Source organism: Polypterus senegalus, chromosome 9 (assembly GCF_016835505.1).
Source record: "Polypterus senegalus isolate Bchr_013 chromosome 9, ASM1683550v1, whole genome shotgun sequence".
Classification (NCBI taxonomy): Eukaryota; Metazoa; Chordata; class Cladistia; order Polypteriformes; family Polypteridae; genus Polypterus; species Polypterus senegalus.
In genome coordinates this window covers 167,676,701-167,690,954 of record NC_053162.1, presented here as the reverse complement: position 1 = coordinate 167,690,954, position 14,254 = coordinate 167,676,701, and the positions used below count along the sequence as shown (strand labels likewise).

Here is a 14,254-nt window from a genome sequence, read left to right as displayed (position 1 = left end):
AAAATTAGGAAAATGATGGTCAACAAAAGCCTCTCATGTGTGATAAGAAAAAGCAATTTACTAGAACATAAATATGCTATATGAAATACGTTGTGCAATTCTTCCATGTGCAGCCTTCTGTGGATTCTTACAATAATCACAATCACAATAATTACAAGAAACAAACAAGAAAAAAAAATTAACATTGATTTAGTCAAGAAGCTTGAAATGAACTGAACATGTCCTAATCACTAACTGTAGGATTCTGTCTGAATATAGACACTGTCTTCCATAGCCAGCTAGCCTCTCAAAGTCAGTACGTGCACAGACTTCTCAATCAATGTGCAGTCACCACAAAGCCCTTAGTCTTGTAGCATGCAAGGTTATTGTGACCTTCCCAGGATATTAGTTCTATAGAAATGTTTGATTTGCAGGAAAATAATATTATGGTATGGGTGCTATGATGCCACTTATTGTTGAACTTAACTAGAGACTTACTGTATCAACCACAAATGAACTGGGATAATAAGGATCTGCATATATTGTATATTTGAAAGAACAGATCTTTACAAGCAGTGTGTCAAATGTAAATGCTGTCTATATGTTTATTCTGTCAATCAGGTTTCCTTTACAAGTGTTTCTCAACAACTGGGCGAATAGTAGGCTGCCCCTGAAGGGTTGCAGGTTTCCTTCATTGGGTGCAAGTGGGTCTTGGAGGGTTGCCTATGTGAAAGAAAATTTAACTGCTTTCAAGCTACTAAAGGTTAAAAGCTGTTTTGCTATAACGGCAGGTTATTCATATAGGCGTCTTCCAGAAGACAAGTTGCAGTAAGCTTACCTAGGACAACTTCCTTTTTTAGGAACATGTCCGTTAGATACTAGAAAGATGACTTTTCCTTCTTTGGGGCCTCTCTGACACGTACACAAAAAAGAAATGGTTGGCCGATTTGCACCATACAAGATGAAATGCTTAGATGCTGTTTCATAAGTAAGAGGGAGGGAAGAAAATGAATATAAAAGAGTCCAAACAAAAAGTGAAATTTGCTCTTCTGCTTTGCAAAGCATGAATCCTATGTACTCATCTGTGACTGAGTAAAAGCAGATTGACTGAACTACTCCCATCTTCCTCGGAGATCTCCATCCATACCTATGCATTCGATTGTGCCGCACAATATATATCTGCGTTTGTATCTGCAAATGTTTCATGAGGCAGGGACCACCAACACTGCTCTTCTATTCACACTTGATTTACCAAGGGGGGGGTATCTCTAAACCCCCCCCTTAACTCTCATATTAGATTCATCAATAGGGAAACACTAATACACTAATATGTTTGAATCTCCAAGAAGACATCACCATCCCCTCCCCCCAACTCCTATAACCATGTGTTCTATTTCCAAAGGAGGACCTAATCCCCAGAACCCAACCTGCAATTTTAGCGCAATCCATCAATGTACAGGCTCTTACATGCACACTTGATTTACTAAGTGGAACTCCCCTTCAATTACATTCATTCAAGTTTGTTTCATCATTTTTCATCAAACGGCAAGTTGTCAATAAATTTAAGAAAGGTAAAACTGGGTCACGAGACTGTAATGGTTAAGAAACACTAGGACTACAATCATTTAATATGTACATTGTAGGTTGAATAGCTAAGAGTATCAATACAGGATTGCATTCTGCTCCACTGTAAGTGGGAAGAAGTGTGCTGAAATGTGGATGTACAAAGATGCACAATTACTTTTATTACACTGGAAAAAAAGAAAACGCAAAATGAGGTAAATCAGTTTGCCTTAATGATACCTGTCAGTGGCCAACTCAGCAGTAAGGAGACTTGGGCTTTACATTTTAAGTTAATGATGTGGTAGCTTCAATAATGGACTCCACATGTTTGCTAATGGAACTAAGAACTTGTCAGTAACTACAGAATTGGTGTCTGAAAGTTAGAGATACAAGAAAGAACTGAGAAGACTATATGACATGTGGAAGTGAGTGTCTTAACTGGTAGAAGACCTAGAGACACACTAAAAATCTATCTGAGAAATAAAAATCATTTGACTAATAAGGTGACTAAAACACATACTAAGAATCAGTGTTTAGACAGGCAGTTCACTTGACTCATGAAAAATATGGAATTTGTAGCCAAGCCAGAGCTAACACACTTACAAAGAATGGGAGAACTAGTGGTGACACTATGTAGTAAATATAGTAGAGACATTCATTCTAATCAAACTCACAGTCTACAAAAATACCATCAATAAGAATTCTAACAAATGCATCATTAGAACCTGATATATGAACCACAACTCAGCACAGGGGGCAACTAGCCCAAGAAAGGCCAACTAAAACAAAGCAATGAAAAAAGTTCTGACAGCAAAGCAAAATGCACAATTTATAAAACATCAAAAGAAGAGCATGAAAGTAAAATGAGGAGCATATAATATTTAAATAACTGAGTGCTAAAACTTTATCATGAAAAAGTACACTGTAACTTTATCCAAGTATGTACTGACAAGGTAGTCAAATGCAGAGCCTTTGGAATGTTTTAGATCAGAGTTTTGGCATGAGCTCCAATTATTTTACATTATGCACATGGAATCATACATTTTCCTCAATACTGGTAACATGTACAGAACCATGAAAATGAGTTGATAAAATAGAATTCAGGTACTGAGACTGTATTAAAAGAATCCAGTAGTATGTCTCAGCTTACAGTGAAATGTCTTCATATATTTAGTTTTGGAAAAAGCTTTGTTTATTAGAAGGCTGCAAGGAGCTAAATCCTATTAACATTTAGTGTGCATCAAACATTTGGATGGCTCAATATTTACAGTTCAAATGCATAACTATGCCGATCTTGGTTAACAATGTCTTGTTGTTACAACTTCAATAGTTCACTGTTTCATTGATGTACTGTACATGCACAGTGCCTGTCAATTTACAAGCAATGGAACAAGTGGGTAATTGTACAGATAGCAGCATTATGTTTTTTGTATAAATATTAATATGTTTACAAGACAACTAAAGTTGATAATGTTGATTATACTATGTAAGAACATAAAGATATAAGTTAAAATGAGAATAAACTATTTAGTCCAACATCACTTTTTATTTTCTACTATATATACCTAATGTTTCAAACATATCAAGTCCAAATTAGAAAGTCCCTGAGATGCCACTTTCAACTGCATTTGTTAAATTGTTTGAAATATCTATGGTACAGTTTATTACTGCATGTGCAGTATATAAAAATTGACATTTGTAAAGCAGAATTAAAATTTGCATGAATTAAGAAAGTTGTCAGAGAGCATATGTCTACTGCTCTCTAAAGTAACATTAGAGCAGATGCGAAGTAAAACAAAATTTTCAAAAGCAAAGTAACCTAAACCAGGTGCAGAAAAAGGCAAAGTAAAGGTATGAAAGAACATATAAACTACCACTTAGCAGAGCATAAATTTGTTTTCCATGGACTTATTACGTAAGGAAGAAGTGAAGAAAATGTATCTCTCACTTGCCTTGGGCTACTTTAACTACTAGCCTTAAAAAACACTAGTTTCATAATGTAATGTTCACAGAAAATTACACATATTGTATGCATGGTGTTTGTAAGAGCCAATCTTAGAAAGTTAAAGCTTTAAGTTAAATTCATATAGTGTTTGCTTAGTCATAGTCATAGACAATGGTATAGTCTATTGCCCCCTGTAAGTTAATAACAAATAGAACCTTCTTGTGATAACTAAGAATACAGTGTGTTAATTGAGTCAGTTGTTGTTAAGCATAGGTCCCAGTGCTAGCAATGACTGAAAGACCCATTTATAGCATGAAAATGGGAAAGGAAACAGTTTTCTGACCGTTTAGAAATGGTTCAGTTGTATAAGAGAACGTAAAGAAACAAACAAGACATATAAGCCTTAAACAAGAACTTTTTTAAAACAAGAAACGTTTTTGCTATATTAATTTTTTTTCTGTTTTTGTGTGAACTAAAGCTTTTAAAAATTAAGATATTTTGTCTGTGGAATCATTTCTATGCGTCAAGCTATTTCTGAATCCCATGAAGCAAACTAAAGCTGCAGAACTTTGATAATTTTGAATAAACACAGTTAATTTATAAATTACTCCTTTTTGTTTTTATTAGCATTTTTCATATTGTCACATCATTTTTAGGAAATGTAGTTGTAGATGACAGAATAACAAATGACTTGATCACTGGAGACAAACAGCACTTAGCTTGATTTTTAATAATTGCTCTTCTTGAATCAAGCTGCTGTTTATACACAATAAGGCAGCATATCATCATCATCATCAGATCATCATCAGATCAAGTGTTTCAAAGGGATAATGGATGTATTTCTTGAATATTGTTGCTTCTTGGCTCTGTATGCAGGTGTTCTGGTTTATAGAAATAGTCTAAAAGAAGGACAATTCTATTCTAATAAGACAACACTTGGATGTTAAACTATCATAATATTTGGACAGCCTGCTGGCAAGGAGAGTTAGCTGCTCTTTTTTTATTAAGCTGCTCTTTTTATTATCTTATTTAAATAATATTGACAAGAGTTTTTCTCATCTATATTAATAAAAGGCAAAGCCCTCACTGACTGACTGACTGACTGACTGACTGACTGACTCACTCACTCACTCACTGACTCATCACTAATTCTCCAACTTCCCATGTAGGTAGAAAGCTGAAATTTGGCAGGCTTATTCCTTACAGCTTACTTACAATAGTTAAGCAGGTTTCATTTCGAAATTCTACACGTAACGGTCATAACGGTCGACAACGTCCGCCATGTTGAACTTTCTTATTTATGGCCCCATCTTCACGAAATTTGGTAGGCGGCTTCCTTGCACTAACCGAAACTGATGTACAAACTTATTTCGATGATATGATGCCACTGTTGGCCGCCATATTGAACTTTCCAACGTCACCAATTCTCCACCTTCCCGTGTAGGTAGAAGGCTGACCCCATCTTCATGAAATTTGGTAGGTGGCTTCCCTGCGCTAACCAAAACTGATGTACATACTTATTTCGGTGGTATGACGCCACTGTCAGCCGCCATATTGAACTTTCCAACGTCACTAATTCTCCAACTTCCCGTGTAGGTAGAAGGCTGAAATTTGGCAGGCTTATTCCTTACAGCTTACTTACAAAAGTTAAGAAGGTATCATTTTGAAATTCTACACGTAACAGTCATAACGGTCGACAACATCCACCATGTTGAACTCTCTTATTTATGGCCCCATCTTCACGAAATTTGGTAGGTGGCTTCCCTGCGCTAACCAAAACTGATGTACGTACTTATTTCGGTGGTATGACGCCACTGTCGGCCGCCATATTGAACTTTCCAACGTCACTAATTTTCCAACTTCCCATGTAGGTAGAAGGCTGAAATTTGGCAGGCTCATTCCTTACAGGTTACTTACAAAAGTTAAGCAGGTTTCATTTCGAAATTCTACGCGTAACGGTCAACAATGTCCGCCATGTTGAACTTTCTTATTTATGGCCCCATCTTCACGAAATTTGGTAGGCGGCTTCCCTGCGCTAACCGAAACCAATGTACGTACTTATTTTGGTGGTATGACGCCACTGTCAGCCACCATATTGAACTTTCCAACGGCACTAATTCTCCATCTTCACGTGAAGGTAGAAGACTGAAATTTGGCAGGCTCATTCCTTACAGCTTTCTTACAAAAGTTAAGCAGGTTTCATTTCGAAATTCTACGCGTAACGGTCATAATGGTTGACAACGTTTGCCATGTTGAACTTTCTTATTTATAGCCCCATCTTCACGAAATTTGATAGGTGGCTTCCCTGCGCTAACCAAAACCGATGTACATTCTTATTTCAGTGGTATGATGCCACTGTCGGCCATATATTGAAGTTTCCAATGTCACTAATTCTCCAACTTCCCGTGTAGGTAGAAGGCTGAAATTTGGCAGGCTCATTCCTTACAGCTTACTTACAAAAGTTAAGCAGGTTTCATTTCGAAATTCTACGTGTAATGGTCATAACGGTCGACAACGTCCGCCATATTGAACTTTCTTATTTATGGCCCCATCTTCACGAAATTTGGTAGGCGGCTTCCCTGCGCTAACCGAGACCAATGTACGTACTTATTACGGTGGTATGATGCCACTGTCGGCCGCCATATTGAACCTTTCAACGGTCTTTGTTACTTATGGGCCTAGCTTCAAGAAATTTGGTACGCGGGTTCCCAACGCTAACTGAATCCTACTTACGTACATATATATGTCCATAGCCTGCAGCTCGGTCACCGTGTGAGGCGGCGTTGGGACCCCATCCCAATGCCTCCCACATTGTTGGCTGCCTGCCTATATAAGGCCGTCCGTTGCTCCAGTCTCTACATTCCCTTCCTTGCTTCGCCACGGGATTCACGTCTTCCTGCTGATAACTACAGCCTTTTATTTAATCCATGGCTTCTCCGCTGTTTTATTGTTCGTTTATTACGATTATAGTTATTGTGTAGGTATTTTAGACTTACTTTACATTGTTCAGGTACCCATTTCCTTTATCATTCCAACCGTACCCCCATTAACATATCTATCGAGATGATCACCATCGATCAAAGAACTGTCACTTACCGAGTGGTTTCCATGCCCGGAGATGGCACCTACCTTTTCCATTCTCTTTGTTACATATCGCACTGCCATATCAGGCTCACTCTTGATATCCGGAGGAACATTGTGTCTTATGTATTGAATGACTGGGACAGGTTCAAGGTGTGGACTGATGACGGTACAGGAGATAATTATACTACACAGGAGCACTATAAGAGTGAAATGCTTAAGCCCTTCACCTACAGATCTGCATGTGAGTTGATGGCTGTCGCTGAATTGTTCGGTTGTCGCTTTCAAGTGTACTGAAATGGCCAAATATTTTACACCTTTCGACAACCGCCTATGCCTCTTAAATATCTTAGATTCACAGGTGACGATTTCAGTAGTGGACACTTTGATGTTTATGAATGTTTAAACTCTCAAAAGCTGGATGTGAAGTTATCAATGAAACCTGTTATATACTTACAATGCTTGACAGATGCCGAATGTCTCTTCAACACAAGTCCTACAAATACTGTCGTAATTGAAACAAACCATGAAACTCAAACCGATTATGACAGCAGCAATCCAAGCTGTGAGATTTGAAACAAGATTACTGTTCACATGGCCAACTGTACGTTGCATGCTCAAGAGTAAGCTCAGCACACAGCTTGGTCATATTACAACCGGAGGGCCAAACTCACAATGTGGTATTCAAAGAGATCCTTAACAAATAATTATTGGTATATTTTCCCTCAGTTTAAAAAGGTTTAATTTTCTTCTTAATAAAAATTTTAAGGCAGTACTTTGCCGCTGCGAAGCGCGGGTATTTTGCTAGTATACAATAAAGTTGCCCATAAGGCCTCTTCTTATCCCTGCCTCTCTCTGTAATTACAGCGGAAGTTCCTTACTAAATAACATATCAGTTACACCAGATCTCAGAGAGAGGAAATCATAGTTTTATGAGCCCCAGATTAAAAGGCAAATGGTGCTTTTGGGGACAGTCAAAGATTCATGAGCCCCTTGGAGAGAGGACGCCCACACCACACTTACATTAACATTATTACATCAGTAAAAGAGATGATCAAGGGTCTTTGACCATCATCACACTGAACATCTAGCAATATTAGTTTGTATGGTGTGGATTGCTACACTTTGATTTATTTTTGCATTGGCATATAGGATTATTTAATATTAATATTTTAAACATTATAATATTAAACTTAGTGGCTTTCATTTCAATTTACTCTGGAGGACTAAGTGTATTACTCAGGCCATCGGGTAAGGAGGACTCTTAAGTAAAATTTATACAGGAGCTGAAAAGTTATACAGTAGCACAATACTGAATGAAATGTGGGATTTATACAATTGATTTCGTAGCACAAAGTATTTAATAAAATGCAGGCTGTATAGAGTTGTACAGTAGCATGATATAGAGTGAAATATAGGCTCTTTACCCCCAAATACTGTTAAAAGTCAGGGTAAAAGAGAATTAGACATTATACTCGGGGCTACATTAATCAGGGCAGGTAAGAGAAAGCATATATTTTGAAAAGTGATATCCCCCAAACCCTTTCATTCAGTGATGAAACAATACACTACAGCAAAATATAAAATATATGTATTTGTACAACCATTTAGGTCATAAATCAAAGTGATATTTTTATTACTGATTATATTTACTGTTCACTATAGAGGGTTCATTAGTTAAAGCTGCAGTGACTCTAGACATGCAGTACTCATCCTGATATTTGCCCCCACTGTAGCACATGTCTGTTCCTGACTGCCTTCATAGCTCTGCCTTTGGCATCTTTTTGGCAGCTATCTTTAAAACTTGTAATGTCTCCAGGATCCTTGTGTATCTGCAAAATGGCAGAAATTATAATAAAAAATTAAGGCAACCTGTAAACCATTCACTCCACATACTGTATTTTAAGACTTGAGGTTTATTATTCCTTGGAGAAAACACTGTTTTGAACCTGAAAAAGTGAAGACATTTGAAGCAGAAATGCTTCAACAAACAAAAAATTAAAACAATACTAAGACAGAACATATCACAGAGTGCGTGTACAGCTTTTCCAAATTATTGCTTAGTAGAGATGAACAATCAATTTTATATATAATAGAAAATGCATTATCTAAAATTAGTTACAAAATATTGTACTCATCAGTTACTTCTTGCCCAACATGGGTTAATAATTAGAAATTCTCTTATAAAGCAGAGATATGTTAATTTTTACATAAGTTTCAAATATGAACTATTTGTTCTGGAAATCTCAATCTTTATGCATCAATTAACTTTAATATCTGTCTTTTCTCTTTCAAATATATGTGTACACTTTGTTCGTGGCTAAAGAAAAAAAGAGAATGCGATAATCCCCATTTCACTTCCTTTTCAAAATCACAAAAATTGCCTCCTAACATTACTTCTACTTACTTAAAATAGTAAATAGGAATTCAGAGAAGCACCCAATGGACTGTTAGTACGGGACACTACAGCTTATAGATGATCTGTATGCCATCCAGTAGAAAAAGCACTGGTCAAAGTAATTAGCAAGCAATTCTGGAAGCAGCACACTTATTGATTTCTGGGATAAGAGGAAATAAAACACTCTTTGTTGTTTTCAACAGGATCTGCTTTGTAAAAGATCAGTTAGCTCCCTTGACACAGGCCTAGGAATTACAAACATTGGCTACTTTCAATAGTTTTCAACGTTGGCGACAAGAAACAAATTCATGTGATTAAAAGAATGATTTGTTTAGAAAAATCTATGTATGCAATACTCCTTTCATTCACAAGGGTTTAGCTGATCACAGTAAAGCCTGGGAGTGAAGTGTAATACAGGTTTTTCTCAAACATTTAATATAACATGACAAAGATTTTCTATTTTGTGTATTTTTTGACCATTTGCCAAGATTTTTATGTTGTCATAGATTCCAGTAAGACTAAGAAACACAGCTAGGAAAAAAGCAACAGTAAATCCAAAATTTATGAAACTACAGTTACAAACCAAACCAGGCATGTGGGTTTAATCTTTGCTAAATTTGAGAATATATGTTTGGGGATACTATGTCCCTTCTTAACTTTTAGTTTAACTAACAGTAGAGACTGTAATGATTCCTTTTGTCCAAAACTGTCTGCCACCCCTTTCTTACTGTTCCTTCTAATCACTACTACAAGTGGGAATATTTAACACAGCATGTGAGTGCTGTCTTGCAATCTTCAGAACCTTTGGGATTATTCTTACACTCTCACTTTGAAATGTGCTGTGTGACATAAAGCAGCAATTTTAGTGAGCACCAGTGCACTAAAGTAATGTGTAAAGGTAATGTGTAACAGCAAGGTCTGACTGATCAGTGATGTTCATTCAGAATATGAAAATGACAAATTAATGGTGTATTTATTTTTCAAAAGTTACAAAGTAAAATAATTAAACCAGCCCTTTAATTAGGTGCATGAACTTAGATTCAAACTGACTGAAAAAAATTCTGCTGAAAACTACAAAACAACAATAATCTAGTCACTACCTGTGTACAAACACAAGATTCATAGGATGTTTAGGTGATATGTCAAAAAATAAAAAACTGGTCAGTTGCATTGAGTTTAGATGCTTCTTCATCACTGCTGAAAAGATATGTGCCCGTTGACTGAAATGAAGAAACTTGCCAGCACAGAATCAACAGCTCCTAATGCTAGCGCCATACATGAAGCTGACAGCAAATCTTTAGAGGAACAGGAATGTAGAGGCATAAGGAAGAAAAACTAAACATATTCATAACAACTAAAATCACCTGCTTCTTAATGCTGAAAATGTATTAAACCAAAATGACACTCAAAACAATACAAAAATTGTACCAATATAACCATTTAATAAATAGTAAATTTAAAACCACTGTAAAAAGTTGAAAAAAAAAAGTCAAACAGTCTATTAATTAATCAGTAACAAATTCACACCAGTAATCTACACAGCCATTGGCACAGTAAACCATTCATTCATTTTACCTATCTGCTTCTAACGAAGGTGACAAAAGACGAAAGTGCATAACTAGATTTAGTACTAACTTGGGTGCCAGTCCACTAAAGAGCATGACTGTTTTTTATATATTAAAAGCAAAATTAATATTTTACATAACAAATTAATTCCCCAAAGAGAAATGTGCTGTTACAGACCTTTGCTTCCTACCTAGGTGGCAAGCAAAACGTTATTTCTTTCCTGGTACCTAGTACTTCTTTGTATCTTGTAAAATGCCTAACTTGGCCTATTGCTTTTCATGTTCAGGAATATTAGATGGGTCACATAAACCAAAGTGTTCAAATTCAACAAGAGCAATGCTAGCTAAGTTGTTTGTAATGTTTTGTTTAAAAGTGCCCTATGGTGGTATGCTCTTTGAAGTGTGCTATAAAAATGGATATGAATTGATTAAATACATAAATTAACAATGTCTTCCCAAACACAATCAATAAATACAGTATAATCCCATTATTGTGCTACAGCCTTACACAAGCAGGACAGCGCTGGTTAGTCAAAAGGAAAAAAAGCAGAAAGCAAAGCATGCTGGGATAACTCACACAGGGCCATACCAAACTGAGAATGTCTGCTCAAATCCACCATCATAGCCGGGCTCCCAAGTAATATTCGCAGAGTTGGTCGAGGCCAACACGCGCACGTTGATAGGGGCGTGAGGGCTTGTGCCTAGGAGAAAAGTAAGCACTGTAGAAAAATAAATGTGGAGAGAGGAACAAACTGCACCATCATATACTTAACATTGACTTTGTTTGTGTTGAATCATGACACTACAGCAAGATCACCACCTACCAATTACAAGAATGTGAGTGCTGGCAGTGATGCTTGTTACAACATTGGTGGCGACACATTCCCATTCTCCATGATCTTCTTTGCTGAGAAATTTGAACTGTAAGCTGCCACTCGGAAGAATATTGTGCTTGCTTCTGCTGGGCTTCCCTACCTTTGCAGAAGAAAAGAAAATTCTGACACAAATCAGAGACAACCAAAAGCATACTAGCCAGCAATTAAAAAGTTACCCACCCAAAAGACCTCTCATTTCTACTATAAGTGCTTGTACTGAAAATACAATCAGCTGACCATGGTATTATTATTTTTGTTTTTTGATATGTAGAGGGAGGAGTGATGATTTATTTATTTTGATTCCATGTCTATCTATATGTGAATGCTTGTTGAATGTATGAGATAATGGATATACAGTATACCATTCGGGTGACCATGCAGGTCACACACAGTTTTTTACTTTCTAATTAATCAATACCTTTGGCACTAAAGACAGACTACTGTACATAATGCAATTTTAGCTAAGGTAAAAAGATAATCTGATAATTTTTTTAGCATCAGAGCTTGAAACAACCTCAGCACACCTTTAATACCTCCATTATTTTTATATGCGGATTGTGACAAAAGAGGTTTGTGGTCTTGTGTGTTTTTATATAAGTAAAGACTTGCAGCTCAGGCTCTGTCCTGTTGCAGATGCATGCAAAAGCATACACGAGCAGCCCAGGGTTTAATAGGGGAACTGACTGGCCATCCACATCCAGTTGTGTGCATTTCAGTCAATTTCCTTGTTAGTGCTTTGTGTTTTGTGATTCCAACAGTTGCACCCGATTGGTGTATTAAAGAGAGCCTGGACAGGTAACTGGAGACATACAGAAAAAATAAAACAAAGTAAAGATAAGATAAGAGAATGGAGAGATATGTTAAAAACGGCAGTGAAGTGAAAATATAGGACAGGTTCATGGTGCAGCCAGTTCAATTGTGGAGTGGAAGCAGGCAGTCAGGTGATATGCCCAACAGGCTCGTATACTTGGCGTTTGAGGTTTCATATGGTTGCTTGCTTTGAACGCTTCAGGAGCAGAGGCAACCCACCACTCCAGGTGAGCTCCCAGTGGAGGTCAGGCAGCAGAGGTGAACAGGACATAGAGCAAAGTTAATGTGTCCCTGCAGATACAGAGAGATGGCATCAAGGGACATGAGTTGAGCTTGTGGCTCCCCAATGGTGACCAACAGAGGTTGTTGGGATGCAAACCCATGTGAGTGTTGTCTGTGCCTACTGGAAAGACATCTTCTCTGACTGCAAAACTCTTTCAGGGTAAGCAGAGGAGATGTCAATTTTGAGAAGGAAGCATTGTGGCTCGGGGCTGTTTTTAAGGGAAGGAACCTGCCTGGGGTTTTAGCCTTGTTTTTAATGGATTATTTATTGATTTTAATCTCCATGAGTTCACCTGTTTTTATCAAGGATTATTTATTATGAAATCTTGTATTTTGTTTTTTTAATAAAAGCACAAACTACTTTGCACCACCTCTTGCTGACTGTAGTGTGTCCTTATTTGCCCGGGTTCAAGCTGCCAAAGTATGTGGAGACAACAAGGGCCATCACACATAAATGAAAATGGTATGATCTTTGATACTGGAGCATACTCACATTTACCTGAAATTTTAAAAATCTGTGTGGTTTTAATATCCTTCGGACAGAAGGAAGAACCATAGGTATCAGAGTACAAGAGGTAAAATCTTTTTCTAAAGAATGAGAACTCAGAGCACCAAAAGTGATATAGTGTTATGTCAGAAAAGTACAAAACAGAGGGATGTACCTCTATTGGTCCTAATTTACTAGTGCCATGTGACAATGAATTACTAATTGTAAGAAAATCTGGGTTTGATAGGTACTGATTCTGAGATAAGTACTAGGGTAAAAAGTAGAAGACTTCTGTCCACAACTAAACTAAAACATTATTTTTAGACACTAACAAGATTCTAAAATGGAAAAATGTCTCTTTCTTAAACACTGCTGTAAACAAGGAAGAAAAACTTATAGTGCACACTTGATTTAATAATGGCTGCTGCCAAAAGAAGAAACTCATGATGTGTTTAGAGTGCTAAGGAAGAATAAACACTACATACATTTTTGCAGGGCATGGAATTACCTCAACAAAAGTCAAACCATGTATCTGTAAACAACCAGCAATTAAATAATATAGTCAAGGGAGTAGATGGACTCAACAACATTTCTTGTAATGAATGGGGGTACTGATGCCAAAGTTTTTAAGTCTTGATGCCCCTCCTGAAGTTTCCTTCCAGAATGATTAGATGGATGTGTGGAGTGTCACACAGTGAGAGGAAGATGAACACCAAGTGAAGAGGAAAACCTGTTATGTAGGCAACAGGTATTGCATATAGGAGAAGAGGAATAAGATGGTTTGGGCATGTGGATAGAAAGGCAAAGGATGTGAGAGTGAAGAGCTGCAACAAGAAGGTGGAGGGGATGAAGCAAAGAGACAGGACAAAAAATATGATTGTAGGTGGTGTCAGGTGATATGAAAATAATGGGTCTTCTCTGCAGAACATCCAAAACTGTGAGGTGTGGAAGAAAAAGACTTAACAAGCAACCTGCTAACCTGGATAAACTTGTAGTATTGCAATAATAATATGTACACTGCCTCTATAATCACTTCAATAAAGACAACAATTAGCTATATCTATTGATCAAACATAATGATGTTTCACTCAGTGAGCATTTAAGTAATTGCTTTAGTGAGAAGAAACAGTGGATTAGTGATAAGTACTTTCCTTTACATATTGAAAAAATAGAAATTTATTGGAAAGAAGATACAGACTAAATAAGTACTACTACTTTTTAACTCAGACATCCCTGAACTTAGTTTGGATGAATCAGCACTTAAGTGTG

At 36.9% G+C, this 14,254-nt stretch overlaps 1 protein-coding gene across 7 annotated transcripts in view; it reads right to left on the bottom strand.

Moving 5' to 3' along the window:
- igsf9ba (immunoglobulin superfamily, member 9Ba) overlaps window positions 1-14,254 on the bottom strand; it is a 300,170-nt gene that overhangs the window by 98,953 nt on the left and 186,963 nt on the right. For 5 of the 7 annotated variants that reach the window (XM_039764160.1, XM_039764162.1, XM_039764166.1 and 2 more), the window contains exons 11-12: window positions 11,356-11,506; window positions 11,109-11,232 (exon numbers count right to left, since the gene is read on the bottom strand). In XM_039764160.1, the coding sequence (XP_039620094.1) occupies window positions 11,109-11,232; window positions 11,356-11,506 (275 nt within the window). The remainder of the gene's footprint in view (window positions 1-11,108; window positions 11,233-11,355; window positions 11,507-14,254) is intronic. The other 2 variants (XM_039764161.1, XM_039764163.1) reach the window with 1 other exon arrangement.